At 39.6% G+C, this 15,352-nt stretch overlaps 1 protein-coding gene across 6 annotated transcripts in view; it reads left to right on the top strand.

The window, feature by feature from the left end:
- SLC24A2 (solute carrier family 24 member 2) overlaps positions 1 to 15,015 on the top strand; it is a 105,266-nt gene extending 90,251 nt beyond the window's left edge. For 5 of the 6 annotated variants that reach the window (XM_021380976.1, XM_021380977.1, XM_021380975.1 and 2 more), the window contains 3 exons: positions 5,102 to 5,191; positions 5,608 to 5,774; positions 7,776 to 15,015. In XM_021380976.1, coding sequence (XP_021236651.1) covers positions 5,102 to 5,191; positions 5,608 to 5,774; positions 7,776 to 8,025 — 507 coding nt within the window. In that variant the 3' untranslated portion in view covers positions 8,026 to 15,015. The remainder of the gene's footprint in view (positions 1 to 5,101; positions 5,192 to 5,607; positions 5,775 to 7,775) is intronic. The other variant, XM_021380980.1, reaches the window with a different exon arrangement.

Here is a 15,352-nt window from a genome sequence, read left to right as displayed (position 1 = left end):
TCTGGTAAGGTCTTTTTGTTCGGTAACACAGAAAAACATCTACATGAATTTCTAGATTGTTTGTTTCTTTACTTATGCTCACCTGTGGTATGAGTTTTGTTTCTTCCCTTTGAACATGTAGACTGACATACCCATTATTCTATGCAGTACAAATCAGAATAGTTGTTACAACAATGGTTTTGGAAAGCGAATATCTTATGAGCTCTTGTGCAACTTGCGTGTAATGTGTGTGAATATTTACACTCATACTGCTCACAACAGGGAGGACATGCTGACATTCTGCAACTAAAATAACATCCTGTAACATAAAAAGTAAGAACAGCTTATATGCCAGCTATGTCAATGAGCAACAACAGTTTAAAAATTAATTCAATGAAAGGTGCAGGCTTTTATACAGAAGCAAGACGAATGCAACTTGTAATTACATGTTATAATAGCAAAAGAGGTAACAGGCTGTATCAGTAAGACAAGCTGCTTTCTTTGAATATTACTGTCAAAGAATTAACCAGATGGTTGCATAAACTCTCTGTGCCCAGCTGTCTAACTTTTCAAAGACACTTCATTAGAGTGTTTGTCTCTAAAATATTCTCACATATGCCTGTGTGTCATCCCCTCTCTTCCCTTCCTAACAAAAAGAAAACACAATTTCACTGCTCTGCATGTACATCAGAAAACAAGTTTCCATGAAACCTGTGAGGCAAAAGTTGAAACACTAAAACAATATTTAAATAGATTTTGTAGGTAGGCCTACTGTCAGGGGCTCAATTTGCAAGTGTGGTAATTTTAGTCGGAAATCCAAATTCTGCATCAGGATGCTCAGATTAGCATGTGGCTGTACAAAATGAGCACTAGTCTTCTAAATGCTGCTTTGAGAGGCCGTATGGAGCCTTTGACATCCTCTGTGGGTGTCCACTTTTCAAAAATGAGTTCTTCTTTCCTCCTAGAGTTTTTTTTCTAAAATATATTTTATCTCCACTTGGTGGAGAGGGGTTGATTGCATTTACTAGTATTAGACCAAGCTGTACTTCTCTACTTGAGACCCAGAAGCTCTAGCGAAATTGTTTCATTTGCAAGAACTCCAGTTTTGAAGTCTGCAAAATCGTCACTGCCTTGTTACCCTCTGTCATGCAGATGTGCAGATCTATATATACCCAGAGCGGATTATGTATTAGTTCAACTAACTCCTCAGCTGACCTGCTTAAATGTGCACGTAGTGCCTTAACTATACCTGTTCACATAATACAAGTATACATGAAAAGCCTCACTGTAACATCAACGTGTTACTGGCAGAAGTAGGTGTGCCTTTGGGAAATTTTTTGGTTGCTTGTTTCAGGTGTTTTAAAAAGAAATCAAGTCTTTCTCCTGTACTAGTAACACATCTTCCCAGTGACTCTACAAAGATCGCAAATGTGACTGTCCACCTTGTAAAGTTAGGGATATTGAAACAGTGAAGGGACAGTGACATGACCCAGCTGACCCACTGGTCCAGTGGCAGATATTGAGCACCATCTCATTTGTTACATCCATACTGAGCTGTCTACCCCTTCATGCTACAGGCCAAAAAAATGGCTATCAGTAGTCCAGCCCTCTCGTCACTTGACCCATATGGTTCATTGTATCTCTGCAAATTCCCATCACCAACCAAGAACTTACATGAACTCTTGTTGCCACACAGAGATGCACTGTTACCAAGGGGACAAGGACAAGATGTTCCTTCACAGATCCAGTTACAGGAACAGGTTCTGAATAATCAGATTTAAGCGCTGTCAAGTATGGAAGGAAAATCAAAGCTGGCAATACGGATAAATGAGACAAACACATGCTTCATTCAGGTTAAAGTAAAGATATTGGTAATAATGCTGTCTAAAATTAATACAGATACTTTGCAAATTACTAAGGACTCACTATCTTTCAGGATCAAACTTTTAGAAGAAAAATCTTCACTTTTTAGCATACTTTTATCATTCTTGCTACTTGTTCTCAGTACCCGTTTTTCAGAGACTAACATGAATTCAGTACAGAAACGTACCAAGAAAAATGTCCTTAAGGTTACTAACAGACAGGAAAAGTACCAAATCAACCAATTTACAGCAAAGCTATAAAGTTCCTTCTCTTTTATTAAAAGAAAATAGCATGCAAACTGAATCAACTATGACTTTTCTCCTTTCTCGGTTATCATGACCACAACAGAACCAATTGGTAACAATCAGGACTCTCTCTCTTTGTAAGGCAACCATCACAATGGTTACCAGAAAAAAAGTGGAGAGCAGTGTTCCTCTCAGTTTTCTCTGACTAATTCTTTTAGGAAAATAAAAAAAAAAAAAAAATAGAACTCCTATTGCTTCTTTTTAAAAATTTCATCTATATGCAAATTAATGTAGCAGCATTTATGCAATCCATTCCTGATTTCATTACTTATAGTGTGCACAAGTTTCATATATTTCCCTTTCTGAGTTTAAATGTCCCCTCTCTTAAAGTAGGTAATGAAACTGTTAAGTCTGTCAAAATACTCATAATCTTGAACAGCTGCCTGTCAGTTAATTTTACTGGGGGAAGACTGGGACTAGGAATACACACGCTGCAAAGTTAGTGGCTGATAATCTTCAGCCATCCAGTTTTCCATGTTATGCAGATATGAGATTCATGCAATGCCCAGTTATTTTGCAAGAGCGTGGTATATATGATCCCATACTCTCATTAGACCGACAGCTATTACTGGCCAGTACAGCTATTGCTGTATTGAATTTGTGTAAGCCAATGTGTGCCTATTTCTGGAGTGCTGTATATTGATCATTGAATTTCCCCTGCTATGATGTGCTCTTGTTTAGATTTTGTGACCAGCTGCAAGAAGGTTACCAACACACTCACCACATATACAGCAAAAAAAAATCCCCATTTTACATAGAAGATAAAAAATGTTGCTTGTTGAAAGACGTGACTGCTAGCAATGCTGAAAAAGAACTGCTAGTCTTTAAGTTAAAAAAATGAAAGTGCTGTTTAGATTCATGTATCCCTTCTGGACTTGATTCTGCTCTCTCTGGTGTCAGATTACTGCTTATCAGCCACCCTTTTGTTCCTTTAAATATGTGTTCCTTCTCAGACTAAGGTCCTTTGTCCCCCAGTATATTTAAAATTTTTATTTTAAAATCAGAAGTGCATAAGATTTCTGAATGAGTTTAAACCTTGGAAGTTCGTTCATTGCCAGATTTTCTAAATTAATAAAAGTTCAGAATTCTGTTTCAAAAAAGTCACTCTGCTCCATAAAGAGTTAAGAAGCAGATCAACCAAATTTGTTTGGATTAGAAACAGTGCTTGTGACAATAGTGAAATATATATTAAAAATAAGTTTTCAGGTGCTATTGTGGTTATTTATCCCTGAATTTAAACATAATTCATGAAAAACAGTTTGCTGGAATGATTTTCTTACTCTAACTAAAGTTTGGTTTCTTGTTTATAATAAGTATTTCTGCATGTTTTTGGGGAGCATTGTTAAATTTTCATCATAAATGTGTGTTGCTGTGAATATTCAATTTCAGGATTATGTTGGACATGCCAGTCAACGTTTGCAACCCACCTCTCAGGAGGACATTTAGCTTTATGCGAAGTACTACAGGGAGTGAGGAAGTGTTCTACAGTACAACCTATAAGGGCACCTGCTGTTAAGCTGATGTAGATGTCTTAATTGTCCCTTCCTGTAGGTGGATGTGCATGCTTCCATTGCTTTGTCACAGTTTGAGAGAGATTCAAATAGCATTTTCCTCCAGAAATTGTGTTGATGAAAAGCTTTTCAGTCCTGTCTGTTCCCAGAACACCCAGGAAGAGCCCATAGGACCCAGCAGGGTCTGGTGGTGCTGCAGGGGCACATCCTGCAATGCAGGCAAGGTGCAGTTCTATGGAGATCCGTATGCACAGCAAGAAGTGGACCAAGAGCTTATCAGGAGTAGGTAGCATAGGGTCAAGAAACAGCTCAAACAAGTGGTCAGGTTGGTATAACTGACCTCATCTGGCAGTCCCACTAGTTACTGAAGAAAATTTGTAGGACTCTGCTAACAGCACATCAGAAGTCTTCTGCAGTGCAGATCTTTCTTCAGCTGGGGAATGCCATAAATAATTGGTTTCATTCAAGATCACTAGCATTCATTCACAGTATATATTTCATTTTAAACAGTAATTCGGTTTAGACAATGATAATCTGCTGCTTAACTGCAGTCATGTTTCCTTCTTTTAGTAGTTATCTATTTTTGTTACATAGATCTAGCAAGCCAGTGGGAAATGGAAGATGAAAAAGACTGGAAAGAACAAAAACCAAAATAAATCATTAATCTGAATACAACCTATTAACTGGCTGCAGTCATACTATTTATTCAAAGCTTGATATTAGTAAAGGAGACAATGAAAATGAAAATGAGGTTTCTCTGGTGTGATACAGATTTTGGAATTCAATGAGGGGCCTCAGGGAGCATTTTATAATTTTTTTACAACAAAATTCTCTATAAAGCAAAGTGCTGCAAATGTATCCTTAATGTACCTTCTGTTCTAATTGAAAAAGAGGGTTGTTTTCCCAAGAAATGTTAATACCCTAATAAATTTTGGAGATGTATTTTTCTAACTCCACCATATGACAACATTTGTTACAGTGGCTGTGAGTGATGTTGCAGGAAGTTATTAATGTGTGAATGAAGTGTATGTGTACTTGTAAATTTGAAAACATTCTTTCCCAATAGGCATGAAGTTATTAATAAATTTAGATTCTAAACCTCCATTCAGCTCAACATTAGCAAACTGTAGTGTAACAGCATGTGATAGAAATAGACAACAGAAAATCTGCCATTCATTATGAAAGCTGTTATTTGGAGATGAATCTTGTCATAGACTACTTTGCAACAGAAGCCAATACAAGAATGAGGTACAGGTAAACACACACCAGTGAGGAAAATTAGTTTCCTAACATTCTTGACTTTTATCTTGATGATCTGATGTTGATCAGAATAGATAGAACAGGTGATCAGAAGAAATAAGAAGTCACTTAGAGAATAAGTAAGAGTTCAGCAAAACAGCCTTTAACATAGGTGTTCACTGTTCCTCTTTGTCTCTTTTGCAGAGGTCAAGAAAGTTTTTTCCTATCACGTTTTTTGGCTCAATCAGTTGGATTGCATTTTTTTCTTACTTGATGGTCTGGTGGGCACATCAGGTAAGAGAGTGATGCTGGTACAAAATACAAGCCCTGCATTGTGTTCTGCATGGTGAGAAACCATTTAGAATCAGAGTCCATCTTGTCTCTCATGCTGGGTAGCCCTCTATTTCAGGAGCTGCAATAGTGGACGAACTAAATCACTACTCAGTAAATGGAAAGTAGTTGAGAGAGCTGTGGTTGTCCTGACCACAGGATTTGATCATTCCGGTAACACATGAACCATCAGCAGCTGCTTGTCAATGCCTACTGATTTTCTGTGAAAACAGTAATTCTCCAATCCTGACTGTATTCTCCAAGATAGTCAGGAAGCTCCAGGATAATATTCCCTAGTAAGCAGCTTTACAGCAGAAAACATTTCTCCACCACAGGACTGCAACTCATGTTTCTTTCTGTTTTTGCTCAAACCTTTTTAGGTTGGAGAAACCATTGGTATTAGTGAAGAAATCATGGGCTTGACCATTTTAGCTGCTGGCACATCCATTCCTGACCTTATTACCAGTGTTATTGTAGCACGCAAAGGTCTGGGGGACATGGCTGTATCCAGTTCTGTTGGAAGCAACATATTTGACATCACAGTGGGGTAAGTCCTATAGCAAGAAAACTGTGTTTTAGAAAAATTTTTGTTCTTAGCATTGTTGCCTTAGATTTGTGAAGGTGTTACCTGTAACAGTTTTCTGCTATTGGTGTTTTAAAAAGAAAGTGATGAAAATAGGCAATGGATGTTACAATTTTAAGTTTTCAGAAGTCTATAGACATCTGAATGATGGACTTATTACAAACTTGATGCCTGACTCATGCATTGCAAAGCTGCCCAGGCAAGTAAATTACACTTTAAAAAATCCAAAGGCTTTGTTCCAAGATAGAATTTTTGAAGCTTTTTATGCTTTTGTCTGGTCGTACTCTTGAGTTACTATGCACTGAACTTGTACTAGGGCTTCTGATCAACTGGTCAACAAAGAGCTACTTCTGAACAACTGGTCAGCTAGGGCTTCTGACCACTGATCAACAAATAATTCACTGTCTCTGCAGTATTCAGTGTGTTTGTTGTTAAAAAAAAATTACTAACCAATTCTCTTTAACACCAAGATGCTTTGGATAGCTCTAACAATGTGAAGCAATGCAGAATTCTGTGGAAATCTTTACTGCTTCACAGCAGCCCTAGGGAAATGATGTGAGGCATGCAGTTGGAATTCAAGTTCCTATTTGACCCATCGAGATCAAGCTAGACTTGGTCCATCCCATGTTATAATCTATGCCTGAGTACTTCAAAATTGTGCACAAGATGTAAAAACAGAACTGTCTCTATTCCTAGCTTCCCATCTTCAGCATAGGTACAGCCACTGCGAATCATGTCCATGCTCTGTTTTTCCAGCAGAAGAGCGGGCTTCTCTGTGGTCAGAGTCCAGTGAGAAAAATGGTACAGCTGTAGAACAGATCATAGTGTGAGCTGCTGAAAATATACCAGCAGTTGCACTGATACAAAATGAGATCCTAAAGTTTAAGTAAACAGCTTTTCTATCTGTCTCTTTGCTAATGCAGTACCTTTGGAAACTGCATAAAAAAATGGGCCATCTTTTTTCTGTTAATCCAGAAACATGAAGTGTTTGAAATAATTTCTTTTAGCAACAGACCTGCCAGACTTTTGAAAACCTTTTTCATTACAGAGTTTTGCAATCTAGAGCATGTAAGGTGCATGGCAGAACTTTTCTCTTTTGCAGTACTTCATTTCTGTAATACATTTTCAGTCTTCCTGGCAGCACAAGTGTTGTTGTCCTGTAGCACAGTCTGCTAGACTTAACGCCTGAACAATTGAAATGGCACAGTGTAGCTGCAGTTTGGTTTAGTTAGCACTGAGGCTGTAGTGAATTATTCTCTCCTGAGCTGCTTATTCAAAGCTTGAATGTTGTGAGCTTCTGACAGCTCTCTTCATGCATTCTAAGCCTGCTAAGCTCCGATCGTAGGCTTAAATATTTATTTCAGCTTGACATCTTCCTGAGGGATGTTGCCTCATTCTGTGGCATCAGAGATGAGAAATGTAATGACAGTAAACACAGAAATAGAAATTAAGCTAAGGTTCAGTTGAAGTTCACATTTTTGCACAGGTTTATATAGAAAATGTGGATCATGACTTTGAAGGGCTGAACTTCAGGGGTAGTGCCTTGCGGAGTGCTGGTTCTTTATGGGGAGGACACATCAGGTGAGCCACCCTTCTGCTGGTGGGCTCTTGGAAAGGCACTGGAAGTAGGTTCTTGTGCAGATGGTGTGAAATCCAGAAACAAACAAAAGAGTCTCCCTACTCACAGGCAGATGTCCGATGATTTCTGCCAGCTGGGGGGAATACCATCCACTATTGTAATGGTGGAAGGAAAGTGGGGAGCCTGAATCCCATGCAATCACAAGCATGTTGATAAATCAGATTTATGCACACATTAGAAGATTTCATGCCTCATTTTATACATGAGCTTCTGGTTGCATTGTGAAGTGCCTCCAGAAACTTTCTATTTCCCTTTTCTGGATCTCTGCAGTGTTTCCAATTTCTCTATTTTTTTTTTCTGTATTTTTTTTTTCGTCTTTTTAACAGCCTTCCTCTCCCGTGGCTCCTGTATGCTGTGATTAACAACTTTTCCCCAGTAACTGTCAGCAGCAACGGTCTGTTCTGCGCGATTGTCCTCCTCTTCATCATGCTGCTCTTTGTCATCCTCTCCATCGCTTTCTGCAAGTGGAGGATGAACAAATTCCTGGGCTTTCTCATGTTTGGGCTTTATTTCGTGTTCCTGATTGTCAGCGTCCTGCTGGAGGACAAAGTGATCCAGTGTCCTGTCTCCATCTAGTGGAAAGTGCTGATTCTTGAGAAACAAAATTATAGATGTTTATTTATTCAGTATATATATATCAAAATGAAACGGGAAAAAAAAAAAAAAAAGCCACAATGGAAAAATTTGTAAATCTCCTGTCATTCAATTTTAAAAGAGAGAAAGAAAGAAAATGTTACAAAGAGTGGAACTTGGAGTGAAGACTGATTGCTGCAGAGCAGTGCGATGGCACATGGAGCTGAGGCCAGCTGTGCCGAGGTGTTCTTCGCTGGCTGCAGAGCAACCTCGCCACTCAGCACTGGGGATGCTGCACACGCACCGAGAGGGTGAAAGCTACTCTTTCTCCAATGCCTATGGTACATGTCCACAGACTTCTTTATCATAGCACACACAGATATAGAGTACTGATTTCTTGAAGTTATAATCTTCTAAAGGGGAATGCTAATACTGACTCTGGGGAGGCACCACGTCCCACACACCATGGTATGGGATTTATCTGATGATCTCCTGATGCTGCTGAGTGGAAAGCATTCGCTGAGTACATGAGTCACAGAGAGGGAAGATCTTGCACATCTCTTCGTTGAGGTAGACTCACATGTTGTGATTTCAGCAGAGCCAGGGATTTACTGGTGGTTTGGTCTTCTGCATCACAGGGCTACAGAGGCCATCAGCAGGATGTCAGTGATGATTTATTACATCTTGCAAAGCTCTTCAGACTGCTGAAACCCCAGCGCTAGCACTGAAGGGACTGTGTTGGCTGGCCATTGTGTGACTGATGCAGACTTCCGCTCTATTCACAGGCGAGGCCTGTCTGGGGATTTCTGACTGGGGATTTGCTGTTTTCTCTAATACCAATGCAGCATGCAAAGAGATGATACAACTGATATGTGAACACAGCTTTTTTTTTTCTAATGCAATACTACCAACAGTACCAATGGCTTTCAGATGCTGTTACCATGATGAGTTTGCCTTTTGATGCCAGAAGTAAAATGCTAATTTGCTTATGCATAGTATTTCATACAGAAAATAGAGATAGTTGTAAAATTGCAGCCTAATTGCTGAAGTGGATATATACTTTACAAGCTATTTTTCTCCATTACTTGAAGTGTAAGGACCTTCACAGCTACAGATAGTCATTACTGGAAGAAATACTCAGCTGGTATACAGAGCTGAGGCAGTTCATTTTGCTCATGTAAGTCTCTATAGTAGGTATGAAAAAATAGTTTAAATATAGTAGAATTGCAGAAAACCTACATGAAAATTCTTCATTATCGCTGGAAGTGTGAATGTCCAGAGAAGCCTGGGAAGGAGTGAAAATGCAGTATTCTTTTACAGAAATCCTGAGAGGAGGAGGAGAGGAGGTCCAAAGCTAGAACAAAAAATATAATCATAGTAACAGTAAGGAGAGAGAAAGCAATGCAGTGTTCATGTTTCCTGGATGATTAAAAAATGGGAGAACTGGAACAGGTGTTAAGAAATTATTTCAGATAATCAGTATTTGTTTCTTTAAGTCTTTCTTTGCAGTTAGGGTTCATGAAATTTCAGTATATATCTGTGACCCGTTTCAGCATTGTTCTGTATTCGTATTGTGCTCACAATGACATTGTAATGCTCACAGCTGTGTAACAGAAGGCTCAGCGCATTTTGTCTCATCTGTTTTTCTGATGCTGTCATCATGCTTTCCTGCCTGTGTTCCTTGCTGTTTGCTTTTCACTCATCCCTTTGTCGTTACCGTATTCCTGTTACGTGTTTGTATATAACAGTAGCTGGCTAAAGAACAAGGACTTGAGAGAAAACAATGGTAGAGAAAACATTAAGAAATACATATTAAAAACTACTGAAATATTAATATTGTGAGATATTATGAAAAAAGTGAGATACTACTGAACAAAAGCAAGAAAGCTAGGAGCTACAATGTCTGCTCTTCATGTCTTATTCTAAGATATTAAGTCCTATTTAAAGAATTACACTCAGAATCAGCATTGGATCTTAAGCATACACTTGCAACATCTCTTGCTCCTTAGTGCGCTTTGGTGCAAGCTTCTCTCACTGGGAGCAAAACACTGTAGGTGCATTTAATCCTTCATTGCTCCAGAATCCTTACCTGTATTAACCGTAGTGCTACGGACCTCTTAACATTTGCTTCTATGTATGTGTGTACACAACGGGAAGATAGGTACAGACATACCTACAGTGCCCTCTGCTGAAAAGAACAGCAGTTCTGCAAAAGAAAATCTGTGACCCAAATTATGAGCTCAAATGGAGCTGGTGTCCCAAAATACAAAGCTGACTCTGCAGTATAGCCTGTCCCGGGAGAGTCACCAGATGCTTTCTGTTTCTGATGACAGTGCTCATGGCAGCTTTTGGTGTGACCCAAGTGATTCTTTCTCAGGTGAGCAGAGTAAGGCAGTGTGACCTACAAGAGCATGTGCAGGATTGAGATTTGTCTGTGCAGTGTACATAGCCACTTACAATATACAAAATGCTCAGATGCACTTGTCTACATTTCAGATCAACAAACCAAGGAATGCCAACAGTATGATCTCTGTTCAGTGCATCTGTTTTTTTGTAGTTGTTTGGTTTTTTTCTTCCTCCTGCACATACATGGCCATCGCAGTGTAATCCCTGGAATGAAAAGGAGCTCCCCTACTGGGAGCTGTAAGAGCACACTGTTGTGCTCTGCAAAGCTCAGGCAGCAACAGTGAAGTGCTGCCCCACTGAGGGTGGGCAGGGAGTAAGGAGTAAGGGTTGAAAGCCCTGTGCACTGCGAGCATACCATTCCAAAGATGGCATGATTACACACTGGAGGTAACTGCGTGGAGGGCTAAGGCCGCTGTTCTGTAATGGCATCCATACACTGTTAAAATATCTGACTCATTTCTTTCCTGGAGGACGCTGTCTTTGTCTGCTTGCCCCTATCAACACATTTATCTTGGAAGATATTAGACGTAATTTTCCTCCCCTCGGGAAGGAGACAGCTCACAGCTCCCACTGCCTTGCATCTGCTGGGCAGGTCGTTATTCAAGCAGCAGGATAACTGCTGCTGCGGCAGCTCAGCTCCGGAGATAGGGGGGATTTCAGGTCTGTGGTGATTCCAGGAGAGGCTGGCTCTGAAAGCCACTTGTGTAATTGCTGGAACAAACTTGCAGGACAACAGCATACTCTTTGGTTATAAGGCAGTAGCTGTTGTGGTAGGGTAAAGAGGGGGAGAATGGTGACCCCTCTTCCCATACAGGAGGAATTTGAAAGCTGTGAAGTGGGGAGCTGAAAGGGAAGAAGCTGAGAGCTGCTGCAGCAGTCACTGGAGGCCCAGAGCACACCAGTTGCTAGGACACCCCTGTTTCACGGTGACAGCAGATTTACCCAGGGGTGAATTGTCATAGTTAAACTTCACCCTTTTCTCTCAGAAATCACTGTTTTCCCAGCAGAAGGTGTTTCCCACTGTTCATAACCATTTCACTCTTGGATGTGTGAACATTTCTCAATGTTGTACGCCTAGAAATCAAATTGCTATTTTCAATCAGAAAAAGGTCTGAATGACTTCATTAGGGAACTGGTCCCACAGACTGCCTGAATCCTGCATTGAGTTACTCCACATGGAAGTCTGATGTTCACGCGCTCATATGCCAGAGCTTATTTATTCAGTTGATACCTGCATAACCTCTCGAGGCATAAAAGTGTAATTAATATCAAAATTGGCATTAAAATGAAAATCTTGTTATTACTTAGTGTTTTCTGGCCAACCCCAGGTTGGCAGTGCAGTAAGGTCAGAGTACACAATAAGGCTTCAGGTTGAGTAGCCAGCTCTCAGTGGCATCACCACATCTGAGCAGAGCTGGTGTTGGACGCGATTTTTGGAAGGGATTTCCAGTAACATTCGAGTAAGACTGTGAATCAGATTATAACCTGTTGTGAGCATTTTTAGCACTGACTTCATTGGAATTAAAGAAGAGAATGCAAAATACCATTAAAGTCCTGTGAGAATTTGCTATTTTACACACACACAGAGAAAGAGGAATAAAGAAAAAAAAGCCAGCTTCTATTTGCAGAAGATACTGTTGTAGAGCCAGTAGGGTAGATGTAGGGTAGAAGTGTAATAAGAAGTGTGATCTGAAGATGATCTCTTCAAGAGCTACATATAGGCATGGAAAAAGCTTTCAGCAAATGTCTGGGCATTTTTTAGATATCTACTTTACTGAGATGTAGTTCTTTTGTGTAGTGCAGACAGGCTCTCTGTGCTTGTATGCCTATGCCTATTTATTCAATAGATGTTGGTGTCTGAGTAATCCTCACGAAACATGAAGCACAGTGAGTGACAAAGAAACTTATCTAACTGTCATTCGATGTTTGTACTGGCAATGAACCTGCCGTGTAATTTCCTTATATGCTACTCTGAAGTAGTTTATGGTAACTGTCACTCATGGTACCATTGTGTGTGGAGATGAAAGTCCATAAGGAGATAGATTAAATGTGTGGTTAATCCAAGTACTATAAGAACTAGATGCTTAGAAATATCTGTACCTTTTGGGCGTTTTTTAAGGGATTATTTCTCTGGTTGTCTTTTATTTCTTTATGTATTTTGAGAAATAGCAGAAAGACGATTTTTTTTAATGATTCTCCTTTCAGCAGCAATTCCTTAAGATAGCATCTTGGGATCCATATAACTTATGTTCTGAATCAAATATGAGTCTGTATCAAGTGGGTTTGTTTAACTTATAACAAAGAAATAATCCCTTCTCCACCAACCAGCCCACTGAAATCCAGAAGATTTCTGCCAATTACTTGCACAAGAGACAGGTTTTTATCCTAGGATCCTGTATTTCATAAATGCACTCCTGCAACACACTAAGTTGTCCTGGGAGCTGTATTCAAGGAGAAAAAAGGCATTCCCTTGTATTCTTGGAAACCATTTTACCTCTTCTAAATAACAATGACACAACTAACTGAGGAAGAGGCATGGTTAGTTCCTTTGAGCAGGTGATTCTTATTTTCCTGAAAAGTTTGATGCAGTTCTTGCGTCAAACTGTAGCTGAAGATACATCAGCAGAAGGTGATTTCCAGATTTGCAGATGGGATAATTTGCACTGAGTGGCATGGAGCAGAGTCCAGCAAATGTGGGCTTCACTCCTGGGTGATGTTAAGATTGTTTCTTCTTGGATCTCCTGCTATTCACGGGAAGATCATTATTGAGATATTAGTAATTTCTTTTTGGGCTGGGTACATTAACTTCCAGCCTGAAGTTGTTGCACCATCGGATACAGAAGTCATATATGGATCACAGTCCCATAGTCCAGACAAGTAATGTGGACCTGCTGTGTGTTGCTAATTGTCAGTATATGGCATCTCAGGACTTGTCCACCTGGATGTGTGCAGGCAGCTCACGCTTTCTCCTAGCCCATGAGCCAGCCTGGCTGGACATTAGCCATCTCTTCTCCAGAAGCCATGTAGTCACCTGAGCCCTTGCTCCTGGTCAGCCAGATACAAGTCAGCCCCAGCCTAGAAGCCATGTAACCACTTAGAGCATGTGTAGAAGAGATGTGCAGCTGGGCACTCTTTTGCAAATAAGCCATAAGTGGCCAAGGACAAGACTGAGTAAGAAATGATGTAAGTAGAAAATGGTAAGTGAGCTTTACATTCATGTAGATTAATTGCAAATTCACCCCTCATCAAACACAAAACCAATCTAAACAATGAAATTTGTATGCGTTTTTAAAGATCTTGCACTTTACTACTTTTTTTACTTTTATTTTATGTCACATAGTTGTCTTAATGCAAAGAGAAGCCATAAAAGCCCAGAAGACTAGCTTCGGGTTTCTAAATAAGGGGATAAATAATTTTAAAGTGAAGAATCCATTTCACATCTTTGTTTAAGGTATGATGTAAATTACCATCAAACAAATGTACAGTAAAGCAGGATCTGGTTTTGCCTTAGTGGAGCTGTGAGTAAGACAGAGGGAGTTTGCTCATACTCTTGAGATTCCCTGTGAGACTGTACAAAACGCTGCACACTGCCTTTGCAGCAGGAGCTCAATCCTGCCATCCTTGTTCACCCCAGAAGATGGAATACAATGCTCGCAGAGTCAGGCCCAAAGATGCAATTAAATCCTCCTGTTACTCCAACACTTTGTCCCACCAAGAGCACTGTAAAGAAAGGCCCTCATACTTTAGAAAGCACGTAAAATCCCAGGTTATTTCTGTCACATCTTTTCTAAAAAAAAAAAAAAGGTAAGTATTTTATGATCCGGCTATCCAACACAAATCAAACACTTCTTTTAATCCACTGTCAAAATTAGATAATGCCAAAGGGAATTTGTTTGGTTTTGTGTTCATTTCCATTACCAAGATCTCTGTTACACAGTCCTAATTTTGCAGTCCTGACTCTGGGGAATTGATTCCCGTGAGTGGGAATTATTTCTGTCATTAAAGGTGGTCAGATCAGGCCTCTGTGTTGTCATGTGAAAGTAACCGTAGCATGCTATAACTGACAATCAGATGCTATTTTTGTAATACAGATTTTTTAGCTTGTTTCACTTTGTAGTTTTCATACTTTTCCATCTCTCATTTTCAACTTATTGTGATAAAAACCTGATGTCCCCCACCTTATTCCTTTCGAACATAAAAAAAAAATCTGTTACCATGGAAGCTGGTCCAAGCAAGCCCCAGAAAATTCCAGTTTTTCTCTTGCGTTTATGTGTGTGGATCATTACTCACTATATGAAATTCTCTTATCTTTGAATCATTGTATTCTCTGTGAGTATAAGTTTGTAAATAGTATGAAAGTTATATTTATTTGTACATAGGCTCTCGGAAATAATCCCTTCTATCAACGGTCCTACTTCACCGTATCTACAGAATGTTTCACTGTCTTGTGTACACTTTTCCACATAAATACGTGAACCTTATGATATTGATACAGCTCTTCATCTAAATCACTTTATGTAATTAAGTTGTCTGAGTGTGAATAACAATAACAACAATAAATAATAATAAAAAGGCTTGACAGTGTCACTTTGCTCAGCATTTTCTGTCTTAATTTTCTTGGACTCAGTATGGCTGTGAAAATAGACTTAACTGCTTGCTGAATGAGGATCTGCATGGCTACTCTTAATTGTAAGTATTAAAGCATCACTCACTGCCTCTTGCAGTGGCGCTGTCCAACCTGCTGCGCATACATGGAGCAAGGAGAACATTTGTGTTTGAGTGATCTTAAAATTTAGTTAAACAAGGATTTTTCACTAGCAGTCCAGTGTGAATCCACCAGACAACAACTTCCTGGAGCTTGTCTGTTGTCCTGTAGCCCCACTTGGGCTGAGTTTCCCTACAGTTCTTCACCGACACATTTGCT

This window comes from Numida meleagris, chromosome Z, assembly GCF_002078875.1.
Source record: "Numida meleagris isolate 19003 breed g44 Domestic line chromosome Z, NumMel1.0, whole genome shotgun sequence".
NCBI lineage: Eukaryota > Metazoa > Chordata > Aves > Galliformes > Numididae > Numida > Numida meleagris.
Note: the sequence above shows the minus strand (reverse complement) of the source record. Positions and strands in the feature narration are given on the sequence as shown.